The sequence below is a fragment of the Oncorhynchus keta genome, chromosome 19 (assembly GCF_023373465.1).
Source record: "Oncorhynchus keta strain PuntledgeMale-10-30-2019 chromosome 19, Oket_V2, whole genome shotgun sequence".
Lineage (NCBI taxonomy): Eukaryota > Metazoa > Chordata > Actinopteri > Salmoniformes > Salmonidae > Oncorhynchus > Oncorhynchus keta.
The window spans coordinates 79,597,500-79,610,756 of NC_068439.1; the positions used below are offsets into that span (position 1 = coordinate 79,597,500).

Below are 13,257 nucleotides of genomic sequence, written 5' to 3' on the forward strand. Positions count from 1 at the left end.
GTCTTATATAGTGCACTATTTCTGACTCGAGCCCATGTGATTTGTGTAATCCATACAAGAAAGTGTACACTTTGGAGACTGGCAACATCCTAGCCTGGGCATTAGTCTAAAGTAGTGGAGACTGGCAACATCCTAGCCTGGGCCTTAGTCTAAAGCAGTGTACTATGAAGACAATAAGGTGCGATTTGGGACGCAGACACTGTAGTTTATCAACATAACTCTGCCTGCTCTCTCTGGCTCTCTCTCTCTGGCTCTCTGTCTCTCTCTCTCTCTCCCTGTCTCTCTCTCCCTGCCTCTCTCTCTCCCTCTGTCTCTCTGTCTGTCTCTCTCTCTCTGTCTCTCTCTCTCTCCCTCTCTGGCTCTCTCTCTGTCTCTCTCCCTCTCCCTTCTGGCTCTCTCCCTCCCTCTCTGGCTCTGTCTCTCTCTCTGGCTCACTTTGGCTCTCTCTCTCTCTCTGGCTCTCTCTCTGGCTCTCTCCCTCTCTGTCTCTCTCTCTATCTGGCTCTCTCCCTCTCTGGCTCACTTTGGCTCTCTCTCTCTGGCTCTCTCCCTCTCTGTCTCTCTGGCTCTCTCCCTCTCTGTCTCTCTCTCTCTCTGTCTCTGGCTCACTTTGGCTCTCTCTCTCTGGCTCTCTCTCTCTCTGTCTCTCTGGTTCCTTTAATAGATTCTATAACCAAACGGAACGTCAGACTTCTACTTTATCTCAGCTCATGTTACTACTGTATAAAACCTTTATTATATAAACATAAAAATGGTTAAATGATGTTTATAATGGATTTAGAATAAGCACCTTATTTTCATTCGCCACTCTGAAGTAGACCAGTATATGGAAAGGGGAACATTACGGTCTGTTCTGCTCTTTCTACTGAGTTTTTCAGCCTTGATTTGATTTTAGTTACTTAAAAAATAAAAAAATAAAAAAAAAGAGTTTGAATGACACACCCTAATTAACAAAATAAAATAAAAATCCCCATTCCAAAATGTTGTTTGTTTTCTTTTTGTTTTGGGCTGCGTCTCAATCCACCGCATTTGTATTGGGCTGCATCTCAATCCACCTAATTTGTATTGGGCTCCATCTCAATCCACCATATTTGTTTTGGGGTGCATCTCAATCCACCATATTTGTTTTGGGGTGCATCTCAATCCACCATATTTGTTTTGGGGTGCATCTCAATCCACCATATTTGTTTTGGGTGCATCTCAATCCACCATATTTGTTTTGGGGTGCATCTCAATCCACCATATTTGTTTTGGGGTGCATCTCAATCCACCATATTTGTTTTGGGCTGCATCTCAATCCACCATATTTGTTTTGGGCTGCATCTCAATCCAACACATCTGCGGTAGAAAGTGGCAGATCCACAGCGCCGTTTGTCAGACCAGGACACAAAGACAAAAATGAGCATGAAAACATCTGTTGCGTCTGAACGGTTTGGCCGACAAAACTCTGTCTTGCTCGTAGGACCCCCCACAAGTGTCAAAGGACTCGTCAACCAGGTATCAGTTGAAAAATAAATGATTGAAAGTAGAAAGTATAGATATACAGTACCAGTCAAACGTTTGGACACACCTACTCATTTGAGGGTTTTTCTTTATTTTTTAAAACTATTTCCTACTTTGTAGAATAAGTTAAAACATCAAAACTATGAAATAACACATATGGAATCATGTAGTAACCAAAAAAGTGTTAAAACAAATTTAAATATATTTTGCATTTGAGATTCTTCAAAGTAGCCACCCTTTGCCTTGATGACAGCTTTGCACACACTTGGCATTCTCTCAACCAGGTTCACCTGGAATGCTTTACCAACAACACATCGTGAAGTGCCTCGATACAGCCATTAGATGTGGTATATTGGCCATATACCACAAACACAGAGGTCCCTTATTGTCATTGTAAACTGGTTACCAACGTAATTAGAGCATTAAAAATACATGTTTTGACATACCCGTGGTATACGGTCTGATATACCACAGCTGTCAGCCAATCAGCATTCAGGATATTAATGAAAAGGAGATTCCGCAATGACACAAATACAGCCGTTTACTTTGATCAACTCTGATGAGCTTGTGATACAAAGTACAGGTATAGAAATCTCGTGACACCCATTTTTTATTTAACGTGCTCAGGAAGACCTGATAGCACAAACAGACTGGCCCTAAGGTTCTCAACATGCTCAGGAAGACCTGATACCACAAACAGACTGGCCCTAAGGTTCTCAACATGCTCAGGAAGACCTGATAGCACCAACAGACTGGCCCTAAGGTTCTCAACATGCTGAGGAAGACCTGATACCACAAACAGACTGGCCCTAAGGTTCTCAACATGCTGAGGAAGACCTGATACCACAAACAGACTGGCCCTAAGGTTCTCAACATGCTCAGGAAGACCTGATAGCACCAACAGACTGGCCCTAAGGTTCTCAACATGCTGAGGAAGACCTGATACCACAAAAAGACTAGCCCTAAGGTTCTCAACATGCTCAGGAAGACTACTAGTCAGGGAAAGCAGGGGTCACACGGGACCATTATAGAGCGGTCAGAGGTCAGGCCTGAAAAACAAGGATGTAATTGTGAGTGAAGGCTAAAAAAGTCCCTGAATGACCCCCAAGCTCTTACTAATATATATCAAGGTTAAAGGTTAAAAAGCCTTGGATGGTTTAACTACGACACAACAAACGGTTCCTTGTCTGTAATGATCACAGGAACCGGCGTGTAAATGTGCAGAGAGAGAGACGGAAGTACCAACACTCACGTACCATGTCAGGGTGAAAACCGTAGGTCTACAAATTGGAGCCAGTAGATGCCTAGTTTTGACCTCGACTTGCACTAAGATGAGAGGTTTTTAACAGATATTTACATTCTAGTCATTTTCAGCGGGATGCTGTTATCCCAGAACACATTTAACTAAAGAAATGTCAAACAGATGTCAGAGAAATATCACTAACCAGCTCAAACAAATTAATTAGTCGAGAATATAACCAAGGACTAAATCTTTATTTCAACACAAAAAAAAACTAAAAACATACATACAAACGGTTAACAATGTACCCAAAACCGACACAAAATAGTATCCATATATAATTGATGGTCTCCAATATAAAACAAAATTATATTGACACACATATTTCTCAAGAGTGTGAAGTTGGCATGGTGATATAAACAGGAAGTTGTTAAAACAGGGGGGTGAAACCAAGGTAACCATTCAGATGTTAATTAACATCATGTATGCGTCTCAAAATGGCATCTTATTCCTTATATTAGTGCACTATTGTTAACAAGGGCCCAAAAGTAGTGCACTATAGAGGGAATAGGGAACCCTTTGGGTACTCGAGCAATATGCAGTATCTAGTCTACTTCATGATTGTCTGAGGAGAGAAACAATATCAAAACACAAAATAAGAAAATAGCTGTAAGACATTTCCAGTCATGACGTCGTCATTCATTTTTAAGCATTAAATACGTTTAAAAAAAAAAAGATTTTTTAAATTTTTTAAAACAACATCGCTAAAAACAATTTCAGTTCTTCTACCACTGTTTCAGGATTGTGTTTCCGTGTTCTTTAAAATCTATCCAATAGTCCTATAATGTAATCTTATAATGACCTTGTTCAGTGCAAATCTATCGCCACCATGTTCACGTGGAAGAACGTGAATCGTTATATAAGAATGTTGGAAGGTTTTACATTAAGAGTTTTGAATGATATACAAAGTGGAAGGGGATGCCTATAAAACAAGTTGACATTTACTAAAAACATAAAGATACAAATGTACAAAAAAAAAACAACGGGCGCATGATTAACGCGGACAAGGCGAGGTATCCTACGCGCCAGTCGAAACGATCGCCTTGTACCATTCACCGACTGAAACGTGGTGGTAGAGCTACGAGGTTTGGTGTGTTTTGTGTATGTTTGTGACCCAGTGTGAATGGATTGTGTCTCTATGTGAATATGTCTCTCTATGGATGCAGTCCTATCATTGTCCCTATGTCCTACATCAATCTTCCCAACAACAACAAAAACAAAGTTATTTAAACGACAAAACCTCTTGTATGGTAATGTGATTTAGACAGGGGACTCTGAAGTCCTCTTGTATGGTAACGTGATTTAGATAGGGGACTCTGAAGTGGAGCACGATTGCATTGTTTTCTCTATCAAACAAAGCATCCGTCCACAGCAACAGTCACAACAACCAGACATTTCGACCAGTTTTAAATGAATAACTGTTTAGATCGTTGTCATTGGGTACTTAGTATCCTAGTAACCACAAACTGGGATAAAAAATAAAAAACCTTGCTAAGATCCTAACTGAAATATAAAATAGTGGCTGCAACAACCCCCTAAAGGGGTTTGTGTTACACCTTGATAAAATGATGTTAGACAAGTCCTGTGAGTAACGCTATTTCAAATATTTGATATGTCTTGGTGCGAAATATGAAATAACGTCACTGTGAAATCTAAACAAGGACGGGACTGGAAACTAAATCAAATGTTTGTCAAACAGACACAAACTCTCCTTGTCAGGCACATAAGTGTTTTTTTTTTTGATCTCAGCTAAGACAAACATCTCTAGTTAGCTAACAGTCAGATGAGACTACATGGTACAACAGCAGTGTCAAACACTGTGGAACAAGATTACTATTTAAACTATTTTACTATTCTTTGTGGAGTTTTTAATTTTTTAATTTTTTTTTTTTTTATAGCACAGAATGACATTTTGGTTCAAAGGGGTCCTGACCTATGTCGCTTAATTATGACCTCACATGATACCTGGTAAATCACTGGTGGAATGTATTGCCTGTTTGCCTGTTGGGTTCTGTCTGTGGTTGGTTGTGAAGTTGTGAGGTAGAGAACTGATTGGCAGATAAGGATTGCATGTTGTAGAAGTGTTGCATCTGTAGGGTTGTGTTTCCATTTCAGAGGTAGAGGGTAGCACTTTCTCCTCACACAAGAAACTGAGAAAGTGAACGAGGTGAGACTGAACGTTACGCCCTGAGCCTGTAAATGCATTATGGTGTGTGTGATGCTATGGCTCTTCATAGGCTGAGGCCTTGTCCTTCAACAGATCCAAACACAGGTGACAGCTCCAGCTCCCTAGAGAGAGAGAGAGAGAGAGAGAGAGAGAGAGAGAGAGAGAGAGAGAGAGAGAGAGAGAGAGAGAGAGAGAGAGAGAGAGAGAGAGAGAGAGAGAGAGATGAGAGAGGAAGGGGAGAGAGAGGAGAGAGGGAGGGAGAGAGAGAGAGAGAGAGAGAGAGAGACAGAGAGAGAGACAGAGACAGAGAGGGGGAGAGAGAGATGTAGAGACAGAGACAGAGAGAGGAGAGAGAGAGATGTAGAGAGGAGGGGGAAGAGAGAGATGGAGAGAGGAGGGGGAGAGAGAGATGTAGAGAGGAGGGGGAGAGAGATGTAGAGAGGGGGGGAGATGAGAGATGGAGAGAGAGAGTAAAGAGGGGAGAGAGATGTAGAGAGGAGAGGGAAGAGGAGAGGGAGAGATGTAGAGAGGAGGGGGAGAGAGATGTAGAGAGGAGGGGGGGGGGAGAGAGAGATGTAGAGAGGAGAGAGGAGGGGGAGAGAGAGATGTAGAGAGGAGGGGGAGAGAGATGTAGAGAGGAGGGGGGGAGAGATGTAGAGACGAGGGGGGAGAGAGAGATGTAGAGAGGAGGGGGGAGAGAGAGATGTAGAGAGGAGGGGGGAGAGAGAGATGTAGAGAGGAGGGGGGAGAGAGAGAGATGTAGAGAGGAGGGGGAGAGAGAGAGATGTAGAGAGGAGGGGGGGAGAGAGAGATGTAGAGGAGAGAGAGGGGAGGGGAGAGTCAAAACACTTGATCTTCTTGTTGTGGACTAGAAATGCAACGCTGTGTTCATGTGCTGGTAGTTGAAAGTACTGTGCCTCGTTTTTAAACTTCAAGACATTAAACAATTGTTTCCGGAACTTAGATAGCGGACTCTGAAGTCCTCTTGTATGGTAACGTGATTTACACTCAGTCTCCTGGTGAGAATGTCCGTCAGAGAGGAGAGAGACTCTGTGTATTATCACAGAGCTGTGTGGGATCAGTCTTTATAATGTATACTGACTGCACTGTCTAGTGGTCTTACCTTCAGGAGGTTTGGTCATGGGGGGCTTCAGACAGTACATGTGGTATCCTCTGTCACAGTCGTCACAGAACAACAGCTGGTCCTACAGAGACAAACACACAATGTTAACACAATGTGGTAACTGACACAATGTGGTAACTGAGGATGAGGTAACTGACAGGGGGAGAGGTGTGGTAACTGACACAATGTTAGGACACAGATGAGGTAACTGACACAATGTGGTAACTGACACAATGTGGTAGAGAGGAGGGACTGACACAATGTTAACACAATGAGGTAACTGACACAATGTGGTAACTGACACAATGTGGTAACTGACACAATGTTAACACAATGAGGTAACTGACACAATGTGGTAACTGACACAATGTGGTAACTGACACAATGTTAACACAATGGGGTAACTGACACAATGTTAACACAATGTAGGGTAACTGACACAATGTGGTAACTGACACTGATGTGGTAACTGACACTGGAGTGGTAACTGACACAATGTGGTAACTGACACAATGTTAACACAATGAGGTAACTGACACAATGTTAACACAATGTGGTAACTGAGAGATGTAACTGACAGGGGTGGTAACTGACACGGGGTGGTAACTGACACGGGGTGGTAACTGACACAATGAGGTAACTGACACAATGTTAACACAATGGGGTAACTGACACAATGTTAACACAATGGGGTAACTGACACAATGTGGTAACTGACACTGGGTGGTAACTGACACTGGGTGGTAACTGACACAATGTGGTAACTGACACAATGTTAACACAATGAGGTAACTGACACAATGTTAACACAATGGGGTAACTGACACTGGGTGGTAACTGACACTGGGTGGTAACTGACACGGGTGGTAACTGACACAATGAGGTAACTGACAGAGGTGGTAACTGACAGATGTGGTAACTGACAGAGATGTGGTAACTGACACGGGGTGGTAACTGACACAATGAGGTAACTGACAGAGGGGGTAACTGACACAATGTGGTAACTGACACAGGGTGGTAACTGACACGATGAGGTAACTGACACAGATGTGTAACTGACACAGTGTGGTAACTGACACAATGTGGTAACTGACACAATGAGGTAACTGACACAATGAGGTAACTGACACAATGTGGTAACTGGCACTGTGTAGTAACTGACACAATGTGGTAACTGACACAGGGTGGTAACTGACACAGTGTGGTAACTGACACAATGTGGTAACTGACACAGATGTGGTAACTGACACAGTGTGGTAACTGACACAATGTGGTAACTGACACAATGAGGTAACTGACACAATGAGGTAACTGACACAATGAGGTAACTGACACAATGAGGTAACTGACACAGGGTGGTGACTGACAGATGTGGTAACTGACACAATGTGGTAACTGACACAGGGTGGTAACTGACACAATGAGGTAACTGACACAACAATGAGGTAACTGACACAGTGGTACTGACACAGTGTGGTAACTGACAGAGAGTGTGGTAACTGACAGAGATGTGGTAACTGACACGGGGTGGTAACTGACACAATGTGGTAACTGACACAATGAGGTAACTGACATGTGCTGGTAACTGACAGTGTGGTAACTGACACAATTGTGGTAACTGACACAAGTCCTCTTGTAGTAACTGACACAGTCTCCTGGTGAGTAACTGACACAATGTGGTAACTGACACAATGAGGTAACTGACACAATGAGGTAACTGACACTGGTGTGGTCTGACACAGGGTGGTAACTGACACTGTGTGGTAACTGACACGGGTGGTAACTGACACAGTGTGGTAACTGACACAATGTGGTAACTGACACGGGGTGGTAACTGACACAGGGTGGTAACTGACACAATGTGGTAACTGACACAGTGTGGTAACTGACACGGGGTGGTAACTGACACAATGTGGTAACTGACACAATGTGGTAACTGACACAATGTGGTAACTGACACAGGGTGGTAACTGACACAGTGTGGTAACTGACACAGTGTGGTAACTGACACAATGTGGTAACTGACACAGGGTGGTAACTGACACAATGTGGTAACTGACACAATGTGGTAACTGACACAATGTGGTAACTGACACAGTGTGGTAACTGACACAATGTGGTAACTGACACAATGTGGTAACTGACACAATGTGGTAACTGACACAGGGTGGTAACTGACACAATGTGGTAACTGACACAATGTGGTAACTGACACAATGTGGTAACTGACACAATGAGGTAAGGGTGGTAACTGACACGGGGTGGTAATGAGGTAACTGACACAATGACACGGGGTGGTAACTGACACAATGTGGTAACTGACACAATGTGGTAACTGACACAATGTTAACACAATGAGGTAACTGACACAATGTGGTAACTGACACTGGGTGGTAACTGACACAATGTGGTAACTGACACAATGTGGTAACTGACACAATGTTAACACAATGAGGTAACTGACACAATGTTGACACAATGTGGTAACTGACACAATGTGGTAACTGACACTGGGTGGTAACTGACACGGGGTGGTAACTGACACAATGAGGTAACTGACACAATGTGGTAACTGACACAATGTGGTAACTGACACAATGTGGTAACTGACACAATGAGGTAACTGACACAATGTGGTAACTGACACAATGAGGTAACTGACACAATGTGGTAACTGACACAATGTGGTAACTGACACAATGAGGTAACTGACACAATGTGGTAACTGACACAATGTGGTAACTGACACAATGTGGTAACTGACACAATGTGGTAACTGACACAATGTGGTAACTGACACAATGTGGTAACTGACACAATGTGGTAACTGACACAATGTGGTAACTGACACAATGTGGTAACTGACACAATGTGGTAACTGACACAGTGTGGTAACTGACACAATGTGGTAACTGACACAGGGTGGTAACTGACACAGTGTGGTAACTGACACAGTGTGGTAACTGACACAGGGTGGTAACTGACACAGTGTGGTAACTGACACAATGTGGTAACTGACACAATGTGGTAACTGACACAGTGTGGTAACTGACACAATGTGGTAACTGACACAATGAGGTAACTGACACAATGTGGTAACTGACACAGTGTGGTAACTGACACAATGTGGTAACTGACACAATGTGGTAACTGACACAATGAGGTAACTGACACAATGAGGTAACTGACACATGTGGTAACTGACACAAGTGGTAACTGACACAATGTGGTAACTGACACGGTGTGGTAACTGACACAATGTGGTAACTGACACAATGTGGTAACTGACACAATGTGGTAACTGACACAATGAGGTAACTGACACGGTGTGGTAACTGACAGTGTGGTAACTGACACAATGTGGTAACTGACACTGGGTGGTAACTGACACAGTGTGGTAACTGACACAATGTGGTAACTGACACAATGTGGTAACTGACACAATGTGGTAACTGACACAGTGTGGTAACTGACACAGTGTGGTAACTGACACAGGGTGGTAACTGACACTGTGTGGTAACTGACACAGGGTGGTAACTGACACAGTGTGGTAACTGACACAGGGTGGTAACTGACACAGGGTGGTAACTGACACAGGGTGGTAACTGACACTGTGTGGTAACTGACACAGGGTGGTAACTGACACAGGGTGGTAACTGACACAGTGTGGTAACTGACACAGTGTGGTAACTGACACGGGGTGGTAACTGACACAGGGTGGTAACTGACACAGTGTGGTAACTGACACAGTGTGGTAACTGACACTGGGTGGTAACTGACACGGGGTGGTAACTGACACAGGGAGGTAACTGTGGTAACTGACACAGTGGTAACTGACACAGGGTGGTAACTGTAACTGGGCACTGACATAATATGGTAACTGACACAGTGTGGTAACTGACACAGAGTGGTAACTGACACAGGGTGGTAACTGACACAATGTGGTAACTGACACAATGAGGTAACTGACACAATGTGGTAACTGTGTGGTAACTGACACGGGGTGGTAACTGACACGGGGTGGTAACTGACAGTGTGTGGTAACTGACACGGGGTGGTAACTGACACAATGTGGTAACTGACACGGGGTGGTAACTGACAGTGTGTGGTAACTGACACAGGGTGGTAACGGGGTGTAACACAATGTGGTAACTGACACAATGAGTGTGTGGTAACTGACACAATGAGGTAACTGACACGGGGTGGTAACTGACACAGGGTGGTAACTGACACTGTGTGGTAACTGACACTGTGTGGTAACTGACACAGTGTGGTAACTGACACAACACCACATCACAGACATAATACAACTGACACAATGCTAAATCCCTTCCACTGTGATCTGACCTCTCGAGAACAACGGGTAGCCCGCTGAGCTAAAGGCTAGGTAGTTACGGGAGCCAAGAGTAGGCACGTTTTGAATAACAGGTCTGGGAACGGTTATCCATCGCACTTACGTCGTTCTCTGAGGTGCCGCAGAGGCTGCAGGACTTGCACTCGATGCACTGCCACTGGTAGGTCTTTACCGCCATCATCATGTTGTCTGTGAACTGCAGACAGGTTGGGTGGCCTGGGGAGGCAAAGAGGGAGACTCATTTACATGTACAACTCAATGCAGAAAAACGCACTCAGCTCTGTTTTTTTGTTTAATGGTCAATGAGTTCAGCTGTGTGTCGAAATGAACACAGCAGACAAGGGTATCTGTCGTTCAGACGGTCTATGACAAGTTGTGGCTAAAATCACATTGCCAACAAACAAACAAAACATGTTTTCTGACTTAAGTATAGCGGGCTTGTGACCGGCCTACTTTACTATAATGGAGCTGTCAGAATAGCACACGTTACCCATTCATAAAACCACAAGTGAGTTCTCATCAGTGTCAATGGGATATCAATGAGCCATAAGCACTCATCTCTCTGAAACCAAACAGTCCTGGCAGAGACAATCATTGGACCAGGCACGCAACCAACTCTCTCTCTCTCTCTCTCTCTCTCTCATAAATATATATATATATAAGGGGGATTTATTGGGAAATGTGTTTACACTGCCAAAGTAAAGAAAAATAAAGGACGTAGTCTCTCTCTCTGCTCTCCGTGTCTCTCTCTCTAAAGGATGTGTCTCTCTCTCTAAAGGACGTAGTCTCTCTCTCTGCTCTCCGTGTCTCTCTCTCTAAAGGACGTGTCTCTCTCTCTCTAAAGGACGTCTCTCTCTCTCTGCTCTCCGTGTCTCTCTCTCTGCTCTCCGTGTCTCTCTCTCTAAAGGACGTGTCTCTCTCTCTGCTCTCCGTGTCTCTCTCTCTAAAGGACTCTCTCTCTAAAGGACGTAGTCTCTCTCTGCTCTCCGTGTCTCTCTCTCTAAAGGACGTAGTCTCTCTCTGCTCTCCGTGTCTCTCTCTCTAAAGGACGTAGTCTCTCTCTCTGCTCTCCGTGTCTCTCTCTCTAAAGGACGTGTCTCTCTCTCTCTAAAGGACGTAGTCTCTCTCTCTGCTCTCCGTGTCTCTCTCTCTAAAGGATGTGTCTCTCTCTCTAAAGGACGTAGTCTCTCTCTCTGCTCTCCGTGTCTCTCTCTCTCTAAAGGACGTGTCTCTCTCTCTGCTCTCCGTGTCTCTCTCTCTGCTCTCCGTGTCTCTCTCTCTCTAAAGGACGTGTCTCTCTCTCTGCTCTCCGTGTCTCTCTCTCTAAAGGACGTGTCTCTCTCTCTCTAAAGGACGTAGTCTCTCTCTGCTCTCCGTGTCTCTCTCTCTAAAGGACGTAGTCTCTCTCTGCTCTCCGTGTCTCTCTCTCTAAAGGACGTAGTCTCTCTCTCTGCTCTCCGTGTCTCTCTCTCTAAAGGACGTGTCTCTCTCTCTCTAAAGGACGTAGTCTCTCTCTGCTCTCCGTATCTCTCTCTCTAAAGGATGTAGTCTCTGTCTCTGCTCTCCGTGTCTCTCTCTCTAAAGGACGTAGTCTCTCTCTCTAAAGGATGTAGTCTCTGTCTCTCTCTCTGCTCTCTGTGTATCTCTCTCTAAAGGACGTAGTCTCTGTCGTGGCTACGTATTTTGTTTAGGTATTATCTTCCATCCTATGGTGGTGGAACAATGACTGCCACATTTATCCAATCATCTTCTTTCCATGTGTTCCTACACCAGCCGAGTTTCAATGGTCTACAGAGAGAGATGGGGTTGGCTCTTACCTCTCGGCTAACTGTCCTCTCTGACCAATGGAGTGACTCAGGGTCCAAGTACACCCCTCCTCCACACCCTTACAGTCCAGAGGTAACAGCAGCATGCTCAAGATGTATAGGACCAGTTTATATTTTGGTTTAATTCCGGTCAATTCTTGAACTATTTAGGCTTTACTAAATGATTAAATCCATGTTATACAGAACAGCACTGGCTTTTCTCCTTCAGAGGAAAAACAAGAAAAGCTCCAAGAAAAAGCTCTCTCAAACAGCAACAGATGCCTTGATGTCCATCCTTTGCTCTCAAGAGTTTGTTTTGTAGGAAAATAACATTCCCTAACTTATTCAAAGTATCTACAAAAAGTCCAGAAAACAAAAAGAATCTGCAGTTTTTTCTGCAAATTATTTTGCTTTTCAAGAAAAAGAGTTCTGTCTCAGCACCGATTGTCTTCATCGTCGGAAAACAAAAATGTCCTCTAGCTCGACATCCTCAAAGAAGGTTGACTGGCTTTTTATTTAAATTAAATGTGTACCTTTATTTAACTAGGCAAGTCAGTTAAGAACCAATTCTTATTTTCAATGACGGCCTAGTGGGTTAACTGCCTGTTCAGGGGCAGAACGACAGATTTGTACCTTGTCAGCTCGGGGGTTTGAACTTGCAACCTTCCAGCTACTAGTCCAACGCTCTAACCACTAGGTTACGCATCGCAGAACAACTCTTACAGAGAACGCTCGTCTTCTTTCCTGTCTTCCTACTCCCCCACGACCCTGGCCAGCTAGCGTGAATATAGAACAACTCTTCCAGAGAACGCTAGTCTTCTTTCCCCACACGGCTCCGGCCAGCGAGCGTGAATATAGAACAACTAGACCAGAGAACGCTCGTCTTCTTTTCTGTCTTCCTACTCCCCCACGGCTCCGGCCAGCTAGCGTGAATATAGAACAACTCTTCCAGAGAACGCTCGTCTTCTTTCCAGTCTGTTTTCGCTCCCCCACGACCCTGGCCAG

General features: G+C 44.2%; 2 protein-coding genes across 3 annotated transcripts in view; one reads left to right on the forward strand and one right to left on the reverse strand.

The window, feature by feature from the left end:
- rgs6 (regulator of G protein signaling 6) overlaps window positions 1-990 on the forward strand; it is a 41,592-nt gene extending 40,602 nt beyond the window's left edge. Inside the window, exon 17 of the mRNA XM_052468974.1 lies at window positions 1-990. This exon is cut by the window's left edge and continues 269 nt beyond it. The gene's annotated coding sequence lies outside the window, so the exon portion shown is untranslated.
- A 1,988-nt stretch (window positions 991-2,978) lies between these two features.
- Window positions 2,979-13,257, reverse strand: part of LOC118375895 (zinc finger protein DPF3) — a 56,443-nt gene continuing 46,164 nt past the window's right edge. For both annotated transcript variants that reach the window (XM_052471456.1, XM_052471455.1), the window contains 3 exons: window positions 10,551-10,663; window positions 6,094-6,175; window positions 2,979-5,092 (listed from right to left, as the gene is read on the reverse strand). In XM_052471456.1, the coding sequence (XP_052327416.1) occupies window positions 5,025-5,092; window positions 6,094-6,175; window positions 10,551-10,663 (263 nt within the window). In that variant the 3' untranslated portion in view covers window positions 2,979-5,024. The remainder of the gene's footprint in view (window positions 5,093-6,093; window positions 6,176-10,550; window positions 10,664-13,257) is intronic.